This window comes from Anomaloglossus baeobatrachus (assembly GCF_048569485.1).
Source record: "Anomaloglossus baeobatrachus isolate aAnoBae1 chromosome 5 unlocalized genomic scaffold, aAnoBae1.hap1 SUPER_5_unloc_4, whole genome shotgun sequence".
NCBI classification, from domain to species: domain Eukaryota; kingdom Metazoa; phylum Chordata; class Amphibia; order Anura; family Aromobatidae; genus Anomaloglossus; species Anomaloglossus baeobatrachus.
Window position 1 is genome coordinate 915,645 of NW_027441808.1, and position 23,063 is coordinate 938,707.

Sequence of the window (23,063 nt, forward strand, 5' to 3'; positions counted from 1 at the left end):
AGTGGTGAATCGACGCGGAACCGTAGGACCGGGGTCGGGCGGTGGCCCGCCGGTACCGAACCGGGGAGCGAAGTGAAACCAGCACACACAGGCAGGGCCATCGGACCCCGACCAGGCTTGGAGCCGCCGTCAATAGTCAAATCCGAATGTGACAGGAACCCCCGGGGTTCCCTAACAACCAAGTCCCGATTGAAGGCAACCGCTCACACCGTGAGGATATACAGCCACCGCCACAGGCTAGAGATCCAAGGGCCAGCGCCTGCGGACAAAACGGGCTCCTACGGCACCTATATGCCGGGGAGCGGACTACCGTTGGGAAGCCATTGGAGTAAAAAATAACACAAAGGTGCAGGGAAAGACAGCCACCATCACCTGTCCGGGGAGAGAAACACTGCAGCCGGCTGCGGGACCCGTCCATCCAGCCGTTTGGTTTACCAGAGACTTTGTGCATCTGTTGCTGAGTGAGTACACCAGTGCCATCCGGCACCGCGCTGCGCTGTCCCTGCGACCCTGCACCTCACCAACCCTGCCTCCCCGTCACACCACCAACCCCTACCCACGGAGGGGGAAAACAACATCCCAGCTGCTCCCTACCATCGCTCCCGGGATTCCCATCACCAGCAGCGGTGGTGCCCATCTTCACCACAACCCGTGGGTGGCGTCACGGACTAAACCCCCAAAAAAAACTACCCCTTTTCACTCACGGGCGAGGAGCGCCGCTCGAGTCCCCGGATCCGGCCCACCGCTCGAGCCACCGAGCAGCAGCTGCAGTGCCGGACCCGAGCGTTAGCGAGCGCAGCGCCCCGCCGCCCGCAACATGTTAACCCTTGTTGTCTTTTTGTTGCTGCCTTCCTGCTCTTGCTTTTCTCCTTAGTCTCTCACTGTTTATTTCTGTGAGCTTGCAATTTGTCTCGTCTGTCTTAATCTGTGGTTCCTGTCTGTTTTAATCTGTGTTTCCATCATACTCCTGCCAATTACACGCCAGGGTGTATGCTATGGACAATTATACGCCTCTGTCGTTGCCGGAATCGTTGGGAGGAATGCTGTGTGACGGTGTCCACACGACCGCCTTGGTCAAACAATATATTGCTGAACGATGTTGCGTCGTTTGTGAGATGGGTACGTGTGACCGCTACAAAACGACCTATGAGCGATCTCAGCTAATCGTAGCAATGATCTGGGAGTATCACATCGCTAACGAGATCGCTAGCAATATCGTTGTGTGTAAAGCGGCCTTTAGATGTCGAAATTGGACAACAGATTCGCAATACATTTTTTCCTAATTTAATTTCTGATATGGTTTAAAAAAATAAATGTACTTTCAAGATATCATTAAAAAAATAATAACATTGTGTTTATTTTTAGCAGATGACTGTATTGGGAGTTCAGATGGAAATCTAATATCTTCAGAATTTAAAACACATGATGAAAGTATCACACGTGATACATATGACGAGCAAGTCCAACAGAATTGTAAGCAAAATAAAAGTTACAGAAGGGATGTGGAACATGAAACGGCTTCCACAGGAGAGAAGCCATTTTCATGTTCAAAGTGTGGTAAATGTTTTATTCAGAAATCAAACTTTGTTAGACATCAGAAAATTCACACAGGAGAAAAGCCATTTTCATGTTCAGAGTGTGGGAAATGTTTTAATTGGAAATCAGAACTTGTTGTGCATCAAAGATGTCACACAGGGGAGAAGCCATTTTCATGTTCAGAGTGTGGGAAATGTTTTATTCGGAAATCAATTCTTGTTCAGCATCAAAGATGTCACACAGGGGAGAAGCCATTTTCATGTTCAGAATGTGGTAAATGTTTTATTCAGAAAACAGCTCTTATAAGGCATCAAAGATCTCATACAGGGGAGAAGCCATTTTCATGCTTGGAATGTGGGAAATGTTTTATTCAGAAAACTGCTCTTGTTTCGCATCAAAGATCTCATACAGGGGACAAGCCATTTTCATGCTTGGAATGTGGGAAATGTTTTACTCGGAAATCAGAACTTGTTAGGCATCAAAGATCTCACACAGGGGAGAAGCCATTTTCATGTTCAGAGTGTGGGAAATGTTTTATTGAGAAAACAGCTCTTCTTAGGCATCAAAGATCTCATACAGGGGAGAAGCCATTTTCATGCTTGGAATGTGGGAAATGTTTTATTCAGAAAATTGCTCTTGTTTCGCATCAAATATCTCATACAGGGGACAAGCCATTTTCATGCCTGGAATGTGGGAAATGTTTTACTCGGAAATCAGAACTTGTTAGGCATCAAAGATCTCACACAGGGGAGAAACCATTTTCATGTTCAGAGTGTGGAAAATGTTTTATGCGGAAATCAGATCTTGTTAGTCATCAAAGATCTCATACAGGGGAGAAGCCATTTTCATGTTCAGAATGTGGGAAATGTTTTATTCGGAAATCAGATCTTGTTAGTCATCAAAGATCTCACACAGGGGAGAAGCCATTTTTATGTTCAGAATGTGGGAAATGTTTTATTTGGAAATCAGATCTTGTTAGTCATCAAAGATCTCACACAGGGGAGAAGCCATTTTTATGTTCAGAGTGTGGGAAATGTTATTTTAAGAAATCAGATCTCGTTAAACATCTGAAGAAGCCACACAGGGAAGGAACCTTTTTTCATGTTGGGAACATTTGAAATGTTTAATTGGTAAATCAATTCTTGTCGACCATGAGAAAACCCACACAGTAGAGGAGACATTCTTACATTCAGAATTTGGCAAATGTTTTTATCATTAATCAGGTCCTGTTGTCAGATGAGTCACATGGGAGAAGGATTCATGTTATACCTTGAGTCAAAGGGTTTTATCCTAAAATCAATTGCTCAAGTAAGAATTGGTCAGGGAAAACACTATTTTCTTTTTAAACTTACTGTATTATTATGACCATAAGACGCACCTATGTTTTAGAGGCGGAAGATAGGAAAAAAAATTGAAACAAAATATGTAGTCATGACGCACTGTTGTGAGCGGGAACCTGCTACTGACATGGGTATAGGGGTAATATCCCCCCCGATTCTGTACTAATGTCCCCCATTTTGGGCCCCTTCCAGTTATGTTTCTCTCTTCCTGGTGTATATGTCCCTCATCCTGGTATATATGTTCCCCATCTTTGTCCCATAATGGTATACATGATCCCCATCCTGGTATATATGGCTCTCATCTTGGTTTCTATGGCCCTCATCCTGATATATATGACCCCATCCTTGTATATATGGCCCTCCTCATGGGCCTATCCTGGTATATATGATCTTACCCTGAGCGCATTCTGGAGTTTATGTCCCTCATCCTGGTATATATGATTCGATCCTGTTATATATATGTCCTTCATCCACTTGTGGACACAGACAGAAGAGGGTCCCTGTGCAAGAACAGTAATTGGGCCCTTTTGAAGTCCAATAGCTCATCATAATGCACAATTATGCCTAATTTAGAGGTGGAAATGAGCCCCCCTTACCTCTTGGGCTTGCACCAATGATATGTCTGTCCCTGCCATCATTCTAGTATATATGTTTCTCATCACGCTGCAGACATAAAAAAACCTGATTATACTCACCATCCCTCTGTTCCCATGGTGTGCGGTGTTGTCTTTAATGCCAGCAAGTGACTTCAGTGTGTAAGCGGCACATCGCATGACGTAACTGCCATGCACCTACAGTTACACGCGGACGTCGGCTGCCAGAATATTCACTGCTCCCCACACCTGGGATTAGGGGCGTGTGGAGCAGTGAATATTCATTCTCTAATAGCAAACACACGTGATCACCAAGCTGCAGCAGTTAGCTGGTTGCTGGGTGATCATGTGTACCGCAATTGGAGAATGAATATTCACTGCTCCCCATTCTCATAATCCAGCTCATCTCTCGATGCCGGCTTCAGTGCGTAGAGGTAGACAGGATTATGGGTGTGGAGAGCAGTGAATATTCACTTTCGTTATTAGCGGCACACTGTTATCCTCAGATTCTGCCTCCTGTGACCCACTCCTCCACCGTCGCACCTCCAGCCACAGTCAAGAGCATCAGGACTGTAAGACGCACCCCCCTTTCCTACACAATTATTTTTTTTAGTGGGGGAAGAGTGTGTCTTGAAGACTGAAAAATGGTAATTGGTTAACAAATTGTATTGTAATTTTTTACTGTTACTATCAAAATCGTATATCATAAATGGGCACAAATCATTGTGAATCTGTCTGACCGTTTCAGGCACCACCCTCTTCACTAAACTTCTCTAACATTTCAGACAAAAAAAAATTTCAAAACTCACTAGATGTTTGAACAATTAAAGTGTGTGTTACACAAAATGTGTGACTTACACAATAGTTTGTAGCGCAATGAGTTTGATGAATTTCCCCTTAAATAGTGCTTATCATAAATCTGTGGCTACCTTTTTTATTTACTAAAACAGTGAAGAGCCGCAGATTAGTGAATTTTCTAAATATCATCCAGTACCAAAACTTTTGGAAGTGTCCCTAATGTCCCCAAAAGAAACTTTCATGTTGTGTGATCCCACAACCCTCAGTGATCAGTCTCACAGTTGAAGAGTGAGCTCTACGACCCCAGCTCTGCGGCATCCTTCTTAAGAAGTTCAGTAAAACCTTAATAAAGTATGTGACCACGCTGGATTAGTTGAGAGCAGTGTCTCGTGCTTAGAGCAGCTGCAGAGATTTGTGGGATCCCGCTCTGCACACTGAGATCCCACAAAATGGAAATTCAGGCTCCACTCTGCTAGTAAATTGGGTATTTCAAGAGCCTTTATGAACATTTGTGAAAGGTTTGATACTGGATTATATTTAAATAATTCACTAATGTCATATTGCCCACTGCTTTATTTACTAAAAAGAGCAACCGCAGATTGGAGATAGGAACTCTTAAGTACAGTGGAACCTTGGTTAACGAGAACAATCTGTTCTGGGAGTGTGCTTGGTAACCAAGTTACTCGTTCAGCAAAGCAAGATTTCCCATAGGAAATCATTGCAATGCAGACAATTCGTTCCACAACTTGTTAAATGTCCCATCCTGGTCCCCTATTGTGTCATTCCACACATGCACAAACATACACAAACACACGCACATATTATGCTCACTTTACCTTCCGTTCCATCGCCGGCCTCCTGGGACTTGCTGTTCGCTAGTAGGGGCTGTGTATCGGGTAACCATCACGACAAGGGAGGAACTTCCGCTGCCAGAGCGCTGACATCAAAGGCAGGAGCCGCTTGCCTCTGATTGGTCAGCGCACTGCCTTTGAGTAGCGGTGACAGAGGAAGTTCCTGCTTCGTCGCTATGCTTGCCGATACACAGCCTGGAGCGGCGAACTACAAGACCCAGGGGCCGGCGATGGAATGGAAGGTACACATATTATGCTCACTTTTCCTTCCGTTCCATCGCCAGCCTCCTGGGTCGTGTAGTTCGCCGCGAGGATTTCTCCCTCGTCGCGATGCACCGGCGAACTACAAGAACCATGAGGCCGGCGATGCAATGGAAGGTAAGGTGAGCATAATACTGTATGTGTGCGTGCGTGCGTGTTTGTGTGTGTTTTGTGCGTGCTTGTGTGTGTTTGTGCGTGCTTGTGTGTGCTTGTGTGGACTGCAAGAGTGGGTTAGAGTGCGGTGGATGTGTAACGGGGGCAGGGGGCGCCTCAGGGGGTGTAGTCGAGTCCCCTCGCCTTGTGGGCCGCAGGCTGAACCCCGGCCCGGCCGTTACTTGCAAAACAGGTGTGTTGTTGGGGCAGAGTGTGGATGCATGGGGCCCATTCATGACAGCGTTCTTTCTGTGCTCTCCAGCTCCTTCTTCACTTTCAGGAAAGAGACAATTGCAGGCAGCAGATAAACCAAACACCGTTTTATTAAACAAAGCTTCCATCTTTCTGTTTGCAGCAGGCTTACTTTAGTACGTTACAAGTTACAAGTCCTTTTCTACGAAAACTGTTTCCTTTTTCTCTACGGGCACTTTCCTTTGCCTGCAGGGGCCAATTGTTATCCCCCTAGCAGTGGTACTCCTATCCCGATTTTAGTCCAGCCCTTTCCCAGGGATTTGTATTGAACTAGGGGACGGCTCCAGTACTCACTACCGGCTCCGGATTAGCTCCAACTTCTTCGCTCCACTGCCACAGCACCCACTCCTGCACTCTGCCCCGGCACTTCTCCTCAGCTCTCTCCCATGTTACATCTCACAGCACACTGCCCTGCATTCAGAGCCCAACCCCCCTTCTCTTCCCTCCTAGGCTGCCCTGCCCCTTCCTTCCCTGTCACTGTTACCAGGGGAACCACTCACTACACTGGCACCTAGGGGAGGAAGAACCGTACATAACACATAACATGGTACAATGTGCCACCATACTCCTGTGGCGTCTTCAGGGGGGGATTCTCTTTCCCGGTTCGGGGGTCCGACTACCCCTTACAGATGTACGGAACTGGAAGTGTGTGCGGTGAGTATTTTGCTCGTAGAACAAAGCTTTCTGGTAAACCGAGTTACAAGTTTACAGAAAGCTTTGCTTGTTAAGCGAAATTCTTGTTAACTGGGTTACTCGTTAAGCAAGGTTCCAGTGTATATCACATTGTATGTAATTGCTTTTCAAAGCTTGTTGTTTTGTTAATAAATGTTTGTAAAATATATATTCTTCATGCCTAGCTTTCTCTATTGTTTAGATGTGATGATTTTGTCGCAGAACCTCTGGAGCTGAGGCAGAGCTGTAGACGTTGCACACAAAAATAGTGAGGGGAGAATTTAATCCGATTATGTATCCTAGATATGTGGATGTTGTTTAGACACTCTGGTCCCAAATCATCAAAGCTTTTATGCCAAAAGAGTAGCACAAAAGCTTTGAAAAGTGTCACAAAGTCACAAATTTGGGTCAAGCTCAGTGGCAAATTTTTCACTCCAAAATTGGCAGAGCTTGACTGGGACCACTCCTTTAATTCATTACGAGCTGCGGCGTTCCCTATGCCAGAAATCTCACTCCAGTCCCTGATGGGAGTAATATTTCTAGTATGGCACAAGGAGGCACGCTCCAGATTCATGAAGAGGCCTGCATCATCATTTCATGAATGAGGCGAGGTGAAGAGTGGACCCAGCACCAAAAAATCGGATATATTAAAATATCAAAAGTTTATTAGATATCTAAAATTACAAAGGATCTAAAAATGAGAGTACATGCATAAGGGCACCTTACACGTTTCGGACAATAAGTAAAAACAAGTCCTTAATCATAGGTGAATATGCGTACATCAGACACGTTTTAAATACCCAAAGGCAAAATCCCAAATGAAACTCAGAATAACAAGAAACGCCCATATCCTACAATGAGGGGAGGGCGAAACAAATCAGCTGAAAATGTTAAGTCAATTGTGACAGCTGGATAGAAACTTGCATTCATCTTCACTGCCCAAATATGGATTATACAAAAATAAATAGAAAAATAAAAAATGAAAAATATATATATGTACACCGCGTGCAGAATTATTAGGCAAGTTGTATTTTAGATGATTTTTTTTTATTATTGATCAATAACTATGTTCTCAATCAACCCAAAAGACTCATAAATATCAAAGCTTAATATTTTTAGATTTGGCTATCTTAGAAGGATATCTGTTTGTGCAGGTAACTATTACTGTGCAGAACTATTAGGCAACTTAATAAAAACCAAATATATTCCCATCTCACTTGTTTATTTTCACAAGATAATCCAATATAACTGCACAAAATTTAGAAATAAACATTTCTGACATGCAAAAACAAAACCCCAAAAAATTAGTGACCAATATAGCCACCTTTCTTTATGATGAGACTCAACAGTCTACCATCCATAGATTCTGTAAGTTGCTTGATCTGTTTACGATCAACATTAATGTAACGCCTGCCTAGATCCACAGACTCAGACGGGCTGTAATGGACAGGCTAGAGGGAAACCGCTCGCCAAGCAGGACCCCCAGAACCCTGAAACCCTTTAACCCCTATACAGGGATTTGGAATTACACAGGGCCCTGGAGCTCACTACCTGTGGAAGGCTGCAGTCTGAGAGAGTAGTCGTCAGGCAGGGTCAAGCCAGGAATTGCGGAAAAGGGATAAAATCGGCATGCAAAGACGTAATCAGAAACAAGCAGAGGTCAAAACCGGATCGGGCAGCGAGGTATAAAAACAGCAGGGAGGAGGGTAGTCAGGAAACAAGCGGTAATCAGCACACAAAATCACAGGACGAAACAGGAGCCAGAATTCTCAGAACTATCTCTGGCAGAGGTCAGCAGACAGAAGGGGAATTAAAAAGGGTGTGGTGTCTTCCCATAGGCTGTAGCTGAATGATGGTACCTCAGCTGGGAGACACCCGCCACCTACAGTCAGCCAGTGGCACTGCAGATCCCCAGGAAACCCAGACCAGTGGAAGAACGGAGCCTGCGCCGCCGGCATCGACTCCTCTCCCATCACCAGCACCATCCACGGCAGGAACACGGCGTCGCCTGGCGATCGGCGCTGAAGTCGATGGAGCGGACTCCAGTGGTGACTTAACGATTGCAGCCACCACAGCTTCCCAGACACTGTTCCAAGAGGTGTACTGTTTTCCTTTCCTGTAGATCTCACATTTTATGTGGGACCAGAGGTTCTCTATGGGGTTCAGATCAGGTGAACAAGGGGGCCATGTCATTATATTTTCATCTTTTAGACCTTTACTGGCCAGCCACACTGTGGAGTAGTCAGATGCATGTGATGGAGCATTGTCCTGCATGAAAATTATGTTTTTCTTAAACGATACTGATTTCTTCCTGTACCACTGCTTGAAGAATTTGTCTTCCAGAAACTGGCAGTAGGTCTGGGAGTTGAGCTTCACTCCATCCTCAACCCGGAAAGGTCCCACAAGTTCATCTTTGATGATACCAGCCCTTTACTAATCCAGCCTCTGGCCCATCCATCTGGCCCATCAAGAGTCATTCTCATTTCATCAGTCCATAAAACCTTTGAAAAATCAGTCTTAAGATATTTCTTGGCCCAGTCTTAACGTTTTATCTTATGTTTCTTGTTGAAAGGGGACCGTTTTTCAGCCTTCCTTACCTTGGCCATGTCCCTGAGTATGGGACACCTTGTGCTTTTTGATACTCCAGTAACGTTGCAGCTCTGAAATATGGCCAAACTGGTGGCAAATGGCATCTTTGCAGCTTCATGTTTGATTTTCCTCAATTCATCGGCAGTTATTTTGCGGCTTTTTTGCCCAATACGCTTCTTGCAACCCTGTTGGCTATTTGCCACGAAGCGCTTGATTGTTCGGTGATCACGCTTCAGAGACAAGACATCTCACAATTTTGGAGTTTTCAGAGACCGTCAATCTCTCTTCTGACCCATTTTGCCAAAGGAAAGGAAGTTGCCTAATAATTAAGCACACCTTATATAAAGTGTTGATGTCATTACACCACACCCCTCCTCATTACAGAGATGCACATCACCTGATTTACTTAATTGGTAGTTGGCCCTCAAGCCTATCCAGCCTGGAGTAGGACAACATGTATAAAAAGTATCATGTGATCAAAAAACTGATTTGCCTAATAATTCTGCACACAGTGTATATGTATATGAAAAAATGATAATGAAAAAAAATATGAAAAAAATAGAAAAATGAATAAAGAAATAAAAATAAAAAATAGAGAATAAAGGGGGGCGGGACCAGAAGTGCATAGAGTAAGAAGCTTGTGAAAGAGCTCCCCGCAGCTACAGCTATATAAGCACTCACTGCTCAAACTATACCTGTCGCTGGAGTGCAGGAGATGGTCAGGAGGCCTCCACAAAAGACAGTGATTCCAGCGGTGCCTTCCTCATCATTAGCGCTGACACCGGAACCCCTGGATGCTTACCTCCACACCAGAGTGAAGAGGAAGAAGGAAGGTAAAATGGCTGCAGTGCAGAGGGAAGCCACTGAAAATGGCACCAAGATGCTGCAGCAGGAGGGAGACCCAATTTGTAAAGGCCCCAACACTCATCTAGGGAGACCCAAGGCATTGGGTAGTGGAGGGGAGGAGGGACAGAAGATAAGGCAGAAGAAAGGGAATGCAGACAGAGAGGGAAAAGGCCTATAAGTCCCATCAGGGAACATGAGTGCACAGCAGATAATGTCAGAAACTGACTCTCTACTTCCTCAGCACCTGAAAGCACAGGGAACAACTGATAAGTTATCACAGTCCCAGGGGTTTACAGAGGACCTGCATCTGTCTGCAACCCCATCCATGACAAGATATGCACAGCCACTGCTATCCTCCCTGTCAGATACCCCTCCCTCCCAGAAGAAGATTCCCAAGGTATATCGATGAGGGACTGGAGACTATATATGGCTCAACTATCTACAAAAGAGGATCTGCAGTCACTAATAAAAGAAATAAAGGAAGTCTGTAGAACAGAAATTGACATTGTCCGACAGGACATCCAGTCCATAGCCCAGAGAGTAGAAACGTTAGAGGATGATCATGAAACAAGAAAATATGTTGCCTGTCTTCAATCTACTGTAGCAACGCAGCATGATACTCTCTGTGAATACCAGAGACACTTGGAAGATCTAGATAACAGGGGGTGCCGCCATAACATCAGGGTCAGAGGTCTCCCAGAACAGAATAAAGAAGAAAATCTGTTTATGACCCTCCAGACCATATTCAACAGCAACCTAAAAGCTCGCTCATCACACAAGATAAGCTTTGACAGGGCGCATAGAGCAATCAGACCAAAGGAGTCATTCCAAGCACCCAGAGACATTATTTGTTGTGTCACGGATTACAAACTCAAAGAGGAGATTATGCTGCAAGCAAGGAAACTGCACAAAATAGAGTATGAAGGCCACCCTCTCCAACTCTTGCCAGACCTGTCATGGGTCACTCTTCAAAAGAGAAAGCTGCTCAAACCCCTTCTGGACACCTTACGAGAGAAACAGATTCTTTACAGGTGGGGCTTTCCTTTCAGCCTATCAGCCAGAAGAAACGGTCGTACAGCCATGATTAACCCCTTCAGCCCCCAGCCTGTTTTCACTTTAAAGACCCGGCCATTTTTTGCAATTTTGACCAGTGTCACTTTGACAGGTTATAACTCTGGAACACTTCAACGGATCCTGGCGATTCTGACATTGTTTTTTCGTGACATATTATACTTTATGTCAGTGGTAAATTTAGGCCGATATGTTTTGCGTTTATTTGTGAAAATTTCGAAAATTTGGCGAAAATCTTGAAAATTTTGCAATTTTCAAAATTTGAAATTTTATGCCCATAAATGTGAGAGATATGTCACACAAAATAGTTACTAAATAACATTTCCAACATGTCTGCTTTACATCAGCGCAATTTTCGGAAAAAAAAAAAATTTCGTTAGGAAGTTAGAAGGGTTCAAAGTTCATCAGCAATTTTTCATTTTTCCAACAAAATTTACAAAAAAATTTTTTTAGGTACCACATCACATTTGGACTGACTTTGAGAGGCCTAGGTGACAGAAAATACCCAAAAGTGACCCCATTCTAAAATCTGCACCCCTCACTCTGCTCAAAACCACATCCAAGAAGTTTATTAACCCTTTAGGAGCTTCACAGCAACCAAATCAATGTAGAAAGAAAAAATGAAAATTTAACTTTTTTACACAAAAATGTTACTTTAGCCATAAAATTTAGCATTTTCACAAGGGTATCAGGAAAAAATGCTCCATAAAATTAATTGTGCGTTTTCTCCTGAGTACACCGATATCTTTTATGTGGTGGTAATCAATTGTTTGGGCGCACGGCAGGGCTCAGAAGGCAAGAAGCGTCATTTGACTTTTCAAACGCAAAATTGTCTGGAATAGTTAGTGGATGCCATGTTGTGTTTGGAGACCCCCTGAGGTGCCTAAACAATGGAGCTCCCCCACAAGTGACCCCATTTTGGAAACTAGACCCCTCAGGGAATTTATCTAGATGTTTAGTGAGCACTTTGAACCTCTGGGGGCTTCACAAAAGTTAATAACGTTGAGCCGTGAAAATAAAAAAAAAAAAATTACCACAAAATTGTTACTTCTACCAGATAGCTTTTTTTTTTACAAGGGTATCAGGAAAAATTGCACCATAAAATGTATGGTGCAATTTCTCCTGAGTACACAGATATCTCATATGTGGTGGTAATCAATTGTTTGGGCGCACAGCGGGGCTCAGAAGGCAAGGAGCGTCATTTGACTTTTCAAACGCAAAATTGTCTGGAATAGTTAGTGGATGCCATGTTGTGTTTGGAGACCCCCTGAGGTGCCTAAACAATGGAGCTCCCCCACAAGGGACCCCATTTTGGAAACTAGACCCCTCAGGGAATTTATCTAGATGTTTAGTGAGCACTTTGAACCTCTGGGGGCTTCACAAAAGTTAATAACGTTGAGCCGTGAAAATAAAAAAAAAAATTACCACAAAATTGTTACTTCTACCAGATAGCTTTTTTTTTTACAAGGGTATCAGGAAAAATTGCACCATAAAAGGTATGGTGCAATTTCTCCTGAGTACACAGATATCTCATATGTGGTGGTAATCAATTGTTTGGGCGCACAGCGGGGCTCAGAAGGCAAGGAGCGTCATTTGACTTTTCAAACGCAAAATTGTCTGGAATAGTTAGTGGATGCCATGTTGTGTTTGGAGACCCCCTGAGGTGCCTAAACAATGGAGCTCCCCCACAAGTGACCTCATTTTGGAAACTATACCCCCATGGCATAAATCTAGATGGGTAATGAGCACTTTGAACCCTCACGTGCTTCATACATTGAGCCGTAAAAACAAAAAAATACTGTTTTTCCACAAAAATGTTATTTTTGGCTCAATTTTTTAAATTTTACAGGGGTAACAGGATAAAATAGACTGCAAAATTTGTTGGGCAATTTGTCCTGAGTATGCTGATACCTCATATGTGGCAGCAGACCACTGTTTGGGCGCACGGCAGGGCTCCAAAGGGAAGGAGTGCTGTACATTAGCAGGGACCTGGTATGTCAATTTCATAGTGTGGTATATTTGTGTACGGTACATCAGGCCGTCATGTGTGTGCTGAGTAGTGTACGTCAGGTCCTCCCCCCGTCTGTGTTGTGTGGTGTATACATCAGGTCCCCCCCCGTCTATGTGGCTTATGGAAGATCCCCCCTCCCCCCTCTATGTGGCTTATGGAAGATCCCCCCCCGTTATGTGGCGTATATCAGGTTCCCCCCCGTTTATGTGGCTTATGGAAGATCCCCCTCCCCCCGTCTATGTGGCGTTCATTGGGTCCCCCCCCCCATCTATGTGGCTTATGGAAGATCCCCCCTCCCCCCGTCTATGTGGCGTTCATCAGGTCCCCCCTCCGCCCGTCTATGTGGCTTATGGAAGATCCTCCCCCCGTTATGTGGCATACATCATGTTCCCCCCCGTCTATGTGACGTACGGAATGTCCCCCCTGATTATGTGGCTTATGGAAGATCCCCCCTCCCCCCTCTATGTGGCTTATGGAAGACCCCCCCCCCCCATTATGCGGCGTATATCAGGTTCCCCCCCGCTTATGTGGCTTATGGAAGATCCCCCTCCCCCCGTCTATGTGGCGTTCATTGGGTCCTCCCCCCCCCCGTCTATGTGGCTTATGGAAGATCCCCCCTCCCCCCTCTATGTGGCTTATGGAAGATCCCCCCTCCCCCCTCTATGTGGCTTATGGAAGACCCCCTCCCCGTTATGTGGCGTATATCAGGTTCCCCCCCCGTTTATGTGGCTTATGGAAGATCCCCCTCCCCCCGTCTATGTGGCGTTCATTGGGTCCTCCTCCCCCCCCCGTCTATGTGGCTTATGGAAGATCCCCCCTCCCCCCTCTATGTGGCTTATGGAAGATCCCCCCTCCCCCCTCTATGTGGCTTATGGAAGACCCCCCCCCCCCCCGTTATGTGGCGTACATCATGTTCCCCCCCGTCTATGTGACGTACGGAATGTCCCCCCCGATTATGTGGCTTATGGAAGATCCCCCCTTCCCCCCTCTATGTGGCTTATGGAAGATTCCCCCCCCCCCCGTTATGTAGCGTACAGAAGGTCCCCCCGTCTATGTGTTGTACGTCGTTTTGTGTGTTATGGAGGAATGTTGGGATGGCACATGTTAATTTAGTACCCGGATGAGTGATAAACTTTGAAGCAGTTTATCACACAAAGTCCAGGTTTATCGGGACAAGTGTCGCATTGAAACACTGTGTCCTTCCTCACCCCCCTGCTATAGCACACCCGGCACCTTTTCTGAGATCTTCCTCTTCCGGTGGTTTGCGGTACCTCACCAGGAAAATGTTGCCCTGGTACCATGCGGGCACTTGCAGTTCCAGAGTTGCTAGGGGCAGCTGCTTCTTCTCTTCCAAACATCAAGGTCTTGATGACGGCTTCCTGGAACTGAAGGAAGGTGTTGTTGGTCTGGCCTGCACCTCGTGAGAGCACGAAAGCATTGTACAGTGCCATCTGCACGATGTGCACAGCCAGCTTCTTATACCACACCTTCACCTTCCGCATGGCATTATAGGGCTGGAGGACTTGATCGGAAAGATCAACTCCTCCCATATGTTTGTTGTACCCCAAGGCACAGTCCGGTTTGCGAACCTGTGCCGAGGTACCTCGAACACTGATGGCTGTGGTGCCGGGACCATGAATTGTGGTCAAGAAAAGGACATCCCTTCTGTCCTTGAACTTGACAACAACCATGTTGTCGCTACATTGGGCTCTACTCTCACCTCTTGGGAGCAGCTGCCCAATTAGCGTCACAGGGAGGCCCCTCTGATTTTTCCGGACAGTACCGCAAGCTGCGGTACCTCTGGAAGAGAGGGATTGGAAGAGTGGGACGCTTGTATAAAAATTATCAACATACAGGTGATAACCTTTATCAAGCAGTGGGTGGATCAAATCCCACACAATTTTCCCACTCACCCCCAGAGTAGGTGGGCATTCTGGGGGTTGGATCCGCGTGTCCTTCCCTTCGTAAACTCTAAAGTTGTGAGTGTACCCTGAGGTACTCTCGCACAACTTATAGAGTTTAATGCCGTATCTTGCCCTTTTACTGGGCAGGTACTGGCGAAACTTCAGTCTCCCCTTGAAGTGGATGAGGGATTCATCCACACAAATTTCCCTCTGGGGAACATACACTTCAGCAAACTTACTTTTGAAGTGTTCGATGACCGGACGAATTTTGAACAGTCTGTCAAAATTCGGGTCATCGCGGGGAAGACTGTCCGCATTGTCCCTAAAATGTAAAAATTTGTGCATGGCCTCAAAACGCTTACGGGTCATAACCATGCCAAATACTGGAGTGTTGTATAAAATATTAACACTCCAATATTGGCGAAGTTGTGGCTTCTTCACCAGCCCCATGTGAAGAGTGAGACCCCAATACTTCAACATTTCTACTGAATCCGTCGGGGTCCAGCTAGAAAATGCTGAGTCAGCATTTTGGGCCAAAAATCGTTGGGCGTTGAGATTCGTTTGCACCACCATGAGACTGACAAACTCTTCAGAGAAATAGACTTTGAAAACGTCTATTGCTCCAAGGTTTGTAGCATCAAACTGGATTCCTGGTTGGGGAAGAAACTCAGGAATCTGTGGTGCAAAGTTTTCAGGGACTGGGGTCCATACCCGGTCACTAGCGCTAGGTTGGGGGTCCCTAGCACTAGTGCTGGGCTGGGGTTCACTCACGCTCTGCTCCGAGTCTTCTCCACTGGGCTCCAGCTCTTCTCCCCTGGGCTCCGGCTCTTCTCCCCTGGGCTCCGGCTCTTCTCCCCTGGGCTCCGGCTCTTCTCCCCTGGGCCCCGGCTCTTCTCCCCTGGGCCCCGGTTCTTCTCCCCTGGGCCGTGACTGATACCTCGTCCTACGACGTCTTCGCGGTGGTCCTTCGTCACTGGAGGAGGAATCAGCTTGGGAGGAACAGAGGAATGTGGGGTCATCTCCCTCGCTATCAGGCTCGGAGGCAACAAAGGCATATGCCTCCTCATCTGAATACTGTCTCTGGGATCGGGACATTGTATGTGTGGTGTGTGTACAAAAACTTTATTTAGTGTTTGTGTGTGTGAGAAAAAAAATACTTTATTTAGTGTATGTGTGTGTTTGTGTCTCTGATGAACAAGGAAAATCTAGAAAGAAAGAGAAAATACAAAAAAATATTAGTTTGGCGAAATAAAGACGGACGTCAGAAAAAAAAAAAATGAGTGCCTGCCATTATGCACGAGTCTTGCATCGCATCATCCGCTCCTGTCTGGAAGTGAGCAACTGCGCTGGATAATGCGATGCAAGAGGGCGCGGCAGCGGATGGAGGGGCGGCAGATGAGAAAGGGCGCAGCGGATGGAGGGGCGGCAGATGAGAAAGGGCGCAGCGGATGGAGGGGCGGCAAATGAGAAAGGGCGCAGCGGATGGAGGGGCGGCAGATGAGAAAGGGTGCAGCGGATGGAGGGGCGGCAGATGAGAAAGGGCGCAGCGGATGGAGGGGCGGCAGATGTGAAAGGGCGCAGCGGATGGAGGGGCGGCAGATGAGAAAAGGCGCAGCGGATGGAGGAGCGGCAGATGAGAAAAGGCGCAGCGGATGGAGGAGCGGCAGATGAGAAAGGGCGCAGCGGATGGAGGGGCGGCAGATGAGAAAGGGCGCAGCGGATGGAGGGGCGGCAGATGAGAAAAGGCGCAGCGGATGGAGGAGCGGCAGATGAGAAAAGGCGCAGCGGATGGAGGAGCGGCAGATGAGAAAAGGCGCAGCGGATGGAGGAGCGGCAGATGAGAAAAGGCGCAGCGGATGGAGGAGCGGCAGATGAGAAAAGGCGCAGCGGATGGAGGAGCGGCAGATGAGAAAAGGCGCAGCGGATGGAGGAGCGGCAGATGAGAAAAGGCGCAGCGGATGGAGGATGGGAAAGGGCGCAGCGAATGGAGGAGCGGCGGAGGATGGGGGGGTGGGAGGTGAGATTGGGATCTAGGCAGCAGGATCACAGCAGACAAAAGAGGCAGCAGATGAAGGAGGGTGAAAAGGATGGGAGAGAGCAGGCAGCAGATCAGGGAGGGGGGCAGAGTCTGATGGGAGAGAGCGATGGCACATGGAGGGGGGGAAGGCAGCACATGGAGGGAGGGGGAAGGCAGCACATGGAGGGAGGGGGGAGGCAGCACATGGAGGGGAGGCAGCACATGGAGGGAGGGGGGAGGTAGCACATGGAGGGGAGGCAGCACATGGAGGGAGGCAGCACATGGAGGGGAGGCAGCACATGGAGGGAGGCAGCACATGGAGGGGAGGCAGCACATGGAGGGGAGGCAGCACATGGAGGGGAGGCAGCACATGGAGGGGAGGCAGCACATGGAGGGGGGGAGGGGAGGCAGCACATGGAAGGCGGCAGCACATGGAGGCGGCGGCCGATCGGGTGCAGCGGCGGCTGAAAAAGGTGGGTGCGACTGAAAGGGGACGGTGGCGGCGGGGACAGCGGCGTGTAAAGCGGCGTGGCGGGCAGGGACAGCGGCGTGTAAAGCGGCGTGGCGGGCAGGGATAGCGGCGGGAACAGCGGCGTGGCGGGCAGCAGCGGTGGATCGGCGGGCAGGGACAGCGGCGGGAACAGCGGTGTGGCGGGCAGGGACAGCGGCGTGTAAAGCGGCGTGGCGGGCAGGGACAGCGGCGTGTAAAGCGGCGTGGCGGGCAGGGACAGCGGCGTGTAAAGCGGCGTGGCGGGCAGGGACAGCGGCGTGTAAAGCGGCGTGGCGGGCAGCAGCGGTGGATCGGCGGGCAGCAGCGGTGGATCGGCGGGCAGGGACAGCGGCGGGAACAGCGGCGTGGCGGGCAGGGACAGCGGCGTGTAAAGCGGCGTGGCGGGCAGGGACAGCGGCGGGAACAGCGGCGTGGCGGGCAGCAGCGGTGGCTCGGCGGGCAGCAGCGGTGGATCGGCGGGCAGGGACAGCGGCGGGAACAGCGGCGTGGCGGGCAGGGACAGCGGCGTGTAAAGCGGCGTGGCGGGCAGGGACAGCGGCGGGAACAGCGGCGTGGCGGGCAGCAGCGGTGGATCGGCGGGCAGCAGCGGTGGATCGGCGGGCAGGGACAGCGGTGGGAACAGCGGCGTGGCGGGCAGGGACAGCGGCGGGAACAGCGGCGTGGCGGGCAGGGACAGCGGCGGGAACAGCGGCGTGGCGGGCAGCAGCGGTGGATCGGCGGGGAGCAGCGGTGGATCGGCGGGGAGCAGCGGTGGATCGGCGGGGAGCAGCGGTGGATCGGGGGGGGGCTATAACTTACCGATGGGCACCTGCAGCGACCGCTCTCATCAGCTTTCACGGACGGAGTGAAGCTGAGGGTAGCGGTCACATACAGGTCACCGGCACAAGATCCACAGTGATTGGGAGAGATCGGTCACAAGGCCGGTCTCTCCAATCAGAGCTGGGGGCGGGTGAAACAAAGTTCACCCAGCTCCAGCCAGTTATCAGTGCTACAGCAGCACTGATTATGGCTGGATTTCAATGTGTCAGCCATTTTCAATGGCTGACACATTACAGTGACTGTAATTGGCTGAGCGGCGTTTGTCAGCCAATCACAGCCTCTGTAGGTTTGGGGAGGAGGCACCACCCCTCCTGAGGTCAGGCAGAGGTCCCCTCCTTCCCGAATCTACCGTTTAAGTAAACAAATTTCACTCCCCGGGGCTCCGGGACCGCGATTTCGCCATGACGTACTGAGTACGTCATGGGTCGTTTAGCACCATGTCACCATGACGTACTCAGTACGTCAAAGGTCGTTAAGGGGTTAAGAATGCAGCTGATGTACCTTATTTTTGTGAAATATTGGAGATCCCGTCTCAAAAATGTCTAACTGGGAATTAACACCTCCACAACCACCACCCTCGGCTGTATGGCAGCAGGTTAAATCTAAAAGGCGCCGTTCACCTCCATCCTCTCCAGCGCATCAGGGTCGAGCAGACCAATCTGCAGGAAAAAAGAGGCAGAAAACTTAGTCAAGAGGAGACTATAGTTCACCTTTTCTTGAGTGCATTGAGCACTGTTTGTGAATAATAGTTGCGGGGAGCTGACATATGAAGAAAAAGCTCTTGTTTCACTTTTTATTTATTTTCTTGACACAGGCCAAGGACTCTGTGTTGTTTTAGGGCTTGTAAACCCCTCAGAGGGATTCTAAAGGCCACGTCACACTAAGCAACATCGCTAGCAACATCGCTGCTGAGGCACAACTTTTGTGACGTAACAGCGATGTTGCTAGTGATGTCGCTGTGTGTGACATCCAGCAACAACCTGGCCCCTGCTGTGAGGTTGCTGGTTGTTGCTGAATGTCCTGGACTATTTTTTAGTTGTTGCTGTCCCGCTGTGAAGCCCACATCGCTGTGTGTGACAGCGAGACAGCAACAACTGAATGTGCAGGCAGCAGGGAGCCGGCTTCTGCGGACGTTGGTAACCACGGTAAACAGCCCTGTCCTTGGTTACCCGATATTTACCTTCGTTACTAGCGTCCGCCGCTCTCACACTGTCAGTGCCGGCTCCTGCTCCCTGCACGTGTAGCAGAATACACATCGGGTAATTAACCTGATGAGTACTGTGGCTAGGAGAGCAGGGAGCCAACGCTAAGCAGTGTGCTCTGACGCTGCCAGTGCCGGCTCCCTGCTCTCTGCACACGTAGCTGGAGTACACATCGGGTAATTAACCTGATGTGTACTGTGGCTAGGAGAGCAGGGAGCCAGCGCTAAGCGGTGTGCACTGGTAACCAAGGTAAATATCGGGTTGGTTACCCGATATTTACCTTAGTTACCAAGCGCAGCATGCTTCCACGTCGCTGCTGGCTGGGGGCTGGTCACTTGCTGGTGAGATCTGACTGTATGACAGCTGACCAGCAACCCGTGTAGCGACGCTCCAGCGATCCCTGCCAGGTCAGGTTGCTGGTGGGATCGCTGAAGCGTCGCTTAGGTCTGACTGTGTGACATCTCACCAGCGACCTCCTAGCAACTTACCAGCGATCCCTATCAGGTTGTATCGTTGTTGGGATCGCTGGTAAGTTGTTTAGTGTGACGGTACCTTAATTCCTGGAGCGGATCAAACTCTAGAGATAGATAATTTTGTTTACACTACTATATTGTTCAAGGACACTTGACTAAAGTTGTTTTTTTCCCTCTCTTCCCTTGTTCTATTTTTTTATGGAAGTTGGGAAAACTAATACTGTGAAGCAGCTTTTGATGCATATATTGGTAATGTGCTTAAATGTTGTTTGTTGTCACCCTCCTTCCCCAGTGTGCTTTCCTACCCTGTGTCATGTTGAATCGCTCTACGTGAGGCGCTCTAAACCATTCATGATCCTGTGGAGCAATCTGGCTGAGTACCATTCCAACGGGCCGGGGGTGAGGCATTGGCTAAGATTAGGTAAGACACAGAAGACTGGGTACAATTTTGCATCTGACCACACCAACCATTCCCATGATTCGTATAGTATCCATAAATACTAAGGGGTTCAATTCCATTATTAAACGGAGATTAGCCCTGCAGGAGTTAAGGGTGCTTTACACGCTGCGACATCGCTAGCGATCTCGTTAGCGATGTGACAGGCCAGATCGTAGATGCACGTAGGTCGTTTTTATAGCACTGGTCACATGTGCGATCTCGGCAAATCGCATCTGCGATCTAGCGTGTCACATCGCTAACGAGATCGCTAGTGATGTCGCAGCGTGTAAAGCACCCTTTAAAATCCCTGAAGGCGGATGTGGCCTTTATACAGGAAAACCCATCATGACAATTCGGGCTCATTCCAATTTGCGAAGGGAAAATTCCCTACAGCATTTGTAGCTCCATGCGACAAAAAAAGAGCAGGGGTGGCTATCCTTATAGCTAGAGGATGCCCGATCCAAATTACCAAATCCACTATAGATCCAAAGGGTCGCTATTATCTTGACGGGATTACTGACAGGTACCCCAATAGTCCTGTGTAATATTTATGTACCAAACGTAGGGCAAATACCTTTTTTGGAACGGGTCCTTGCTAAAGTAACACGAGAACTTCCTTCTACATTGTTTCTGGGCGGTGATTTTAATCTACCATTTTCGGAGGTGAGGGACAGAAGTTCTGCGAGTGGCCAGCAACCAGGGGCACATTTAATCAGACAAGCAAAGGCCTTTCGTGCCTTGATACATAAACATGCGCTCTTTGATCTGTGGCGGTTAATCAACCCCACTGCCCGACAGTACACATTTTTCTCTCACCCACATTCAATGCATACACGCATTGACACCTTCTTGGGAAATTTGCCAGCCCTACGTCTCACTAAAAACTCTGACATTGGTCATATTATATGGTCAGATCATGCCTCAGTCCTAATTAAGTCCCCAGTCTGTGAGTCTACTTCAACCAGGAGGGTATGCCATTGGAGATTAAACGAAACGAACACCTCTTGAAGACCCCCATGCATCAATTTAAGCTTCAGGACCACCTGGAGGAGTACTTCCAAATAAATGATGGGTCTGTTTCCTCACAGTCAACTTTATGGGAGGCTCATAAGTCAGTCATGAGGGGGAATTGTATCTCCTTGGTATCTCGCCTCAAGAGAGATTCAGAGACGCAGCGTAAAGAGCTTACGGATCAGCTGGCAAAGCTGGAGCAGGAAATGCTTACACATCCTTCTACTTCAAGCTAAAATCTCTTGTAATGGTGAGAAATAAGCTGAAGGACCTGGCAATTCAGAAAGTAGAGAAATTGCTGGTTTATACCAAACAGAGGTACTATGAAAAAGGTAACAAAGCCCATTCGATACTAGCAGCACAGCTCAGAAACCGTACAGCGCAATCCACTGCCATGGGCATTAGAGATGCACAGGGGCACTTGACATATGACCCCCAGAAACACCCAGATGCGTTTAGAGACTACTATGCCAAATTGTATTCACTCCCATTAACCCTTCCGACAGATGCAGAGGCGAGAGATTGCCTAATCAATGAGTATTTGGCAGCTCGGTCACTGCCAAAATTAAATGCAGCAGCCCTAAATACACTTAATCTCCCGATTACCGTTGAGGAATTGACCTCCACGATTAAAGAGCTCCCGTATGGGAAACCACCAGGTCCAGATGGATTTTCATATCTGTATTATAAAATATTCCAGAGTACTCTTGTCCCCCATATGCAGACCCTATTTAACTCTTTTTTTTAAATGGAGCGCCAATATCCCCTTCAATGTTAAGATCTCATATAACTGTGATCCCAAAGCCTGGAAAGGACCCTGCAGACTGCGCAAGCTATCGCCCAATATCGCTACTCAATGCGGACTTAAAAACATTTAGAGAATATTAGCCACCAGGTTGTCGGTGTTACTCCCCCAGCTAATACACGGACATCAGGTGGGTTTTATATTAGATAGACAGGCAGGCGATAATACTAGGCGGACGATAAATCTTATAGATGCATTGAATCATCAGAAAGGGGAAGGCTTGCTCCTGAGCCTAGATGCAGAAAAGGCATTTGATAGATTAGGTTGGCTTTTTTTGTTCAATACTCTTAAAATATTTGGTATAGAGGGACCATTCCTGCACGCTATTCGCGCTTTATATATAAAACCCTGAAGCTTTAGTAAAACTCCCTCATGCTTCATCCTCGGCCTTTTCAATACATAATGGGTCTCGGCAGGGGTGTCCTCTGTCCCCCCTTTTATTTGTTCTATGTATAGAACCTCTAGCCACACAAATTAGGGAAAATCCAGATGTGCAGGGGTTTCAAATAGGGGACGGGAGTACAAGTTGTCACTTTTCGCTGATGATATCCTCCTGACGGTGAGAAATCATCTGATATCCTTACACAATCTCCATGCCATTTTAGTTGAGTATGGGAACCTATCGGGTTATAAAATGAATGCTACAAAAACAGAAGCCCTGCCGCTAAATTTAAAGCCGCCCACTCTCTCAGCCTAACAGTCAGCATTATAAAATGAATGCTACAAAAACAGAAGCCCTGCCGCTAAATTTAAAGCCGCCCACTCTCTCAGCCTAACAGTCAGCATATGAACCATCTAAAATACCTGGGGATACATTTAACAGACTCCTATAAAACACTATACGCACATAATTTCCCTTCTTTCTTCGAAGATCTTAAAAAGACATTAGCCAAATGGGACAAACTTCGC

The 23,063-nt window shown here is 47.9% G+C and overlaps 1 protein-coding gene across 1 annotated transcript in view; it reads left to right on the forward strand.

Annotated features, from left to right (window-relative positions):
- Positions 1 to 979: 979 nt before the first annotated feature.
- Positions 980 to 23,063, forward strand: part of LOC142259226 (uncharacterized) — a 101,506-nt gene continuing 79,422 nt past the window's right edge. The window contains exon 1 of the mRNA XM_075331716.1: positions 980 to 2,601. Coding sequence (XP_075187831.1) covers positions 1,314 to 2,601 — 1,288 coding nt within the window. The 5' untranslated portion in view covers positions 980 to 1,313. The remainder of the gene's footprint in view (positions 2,602 to 23,063) is intronic.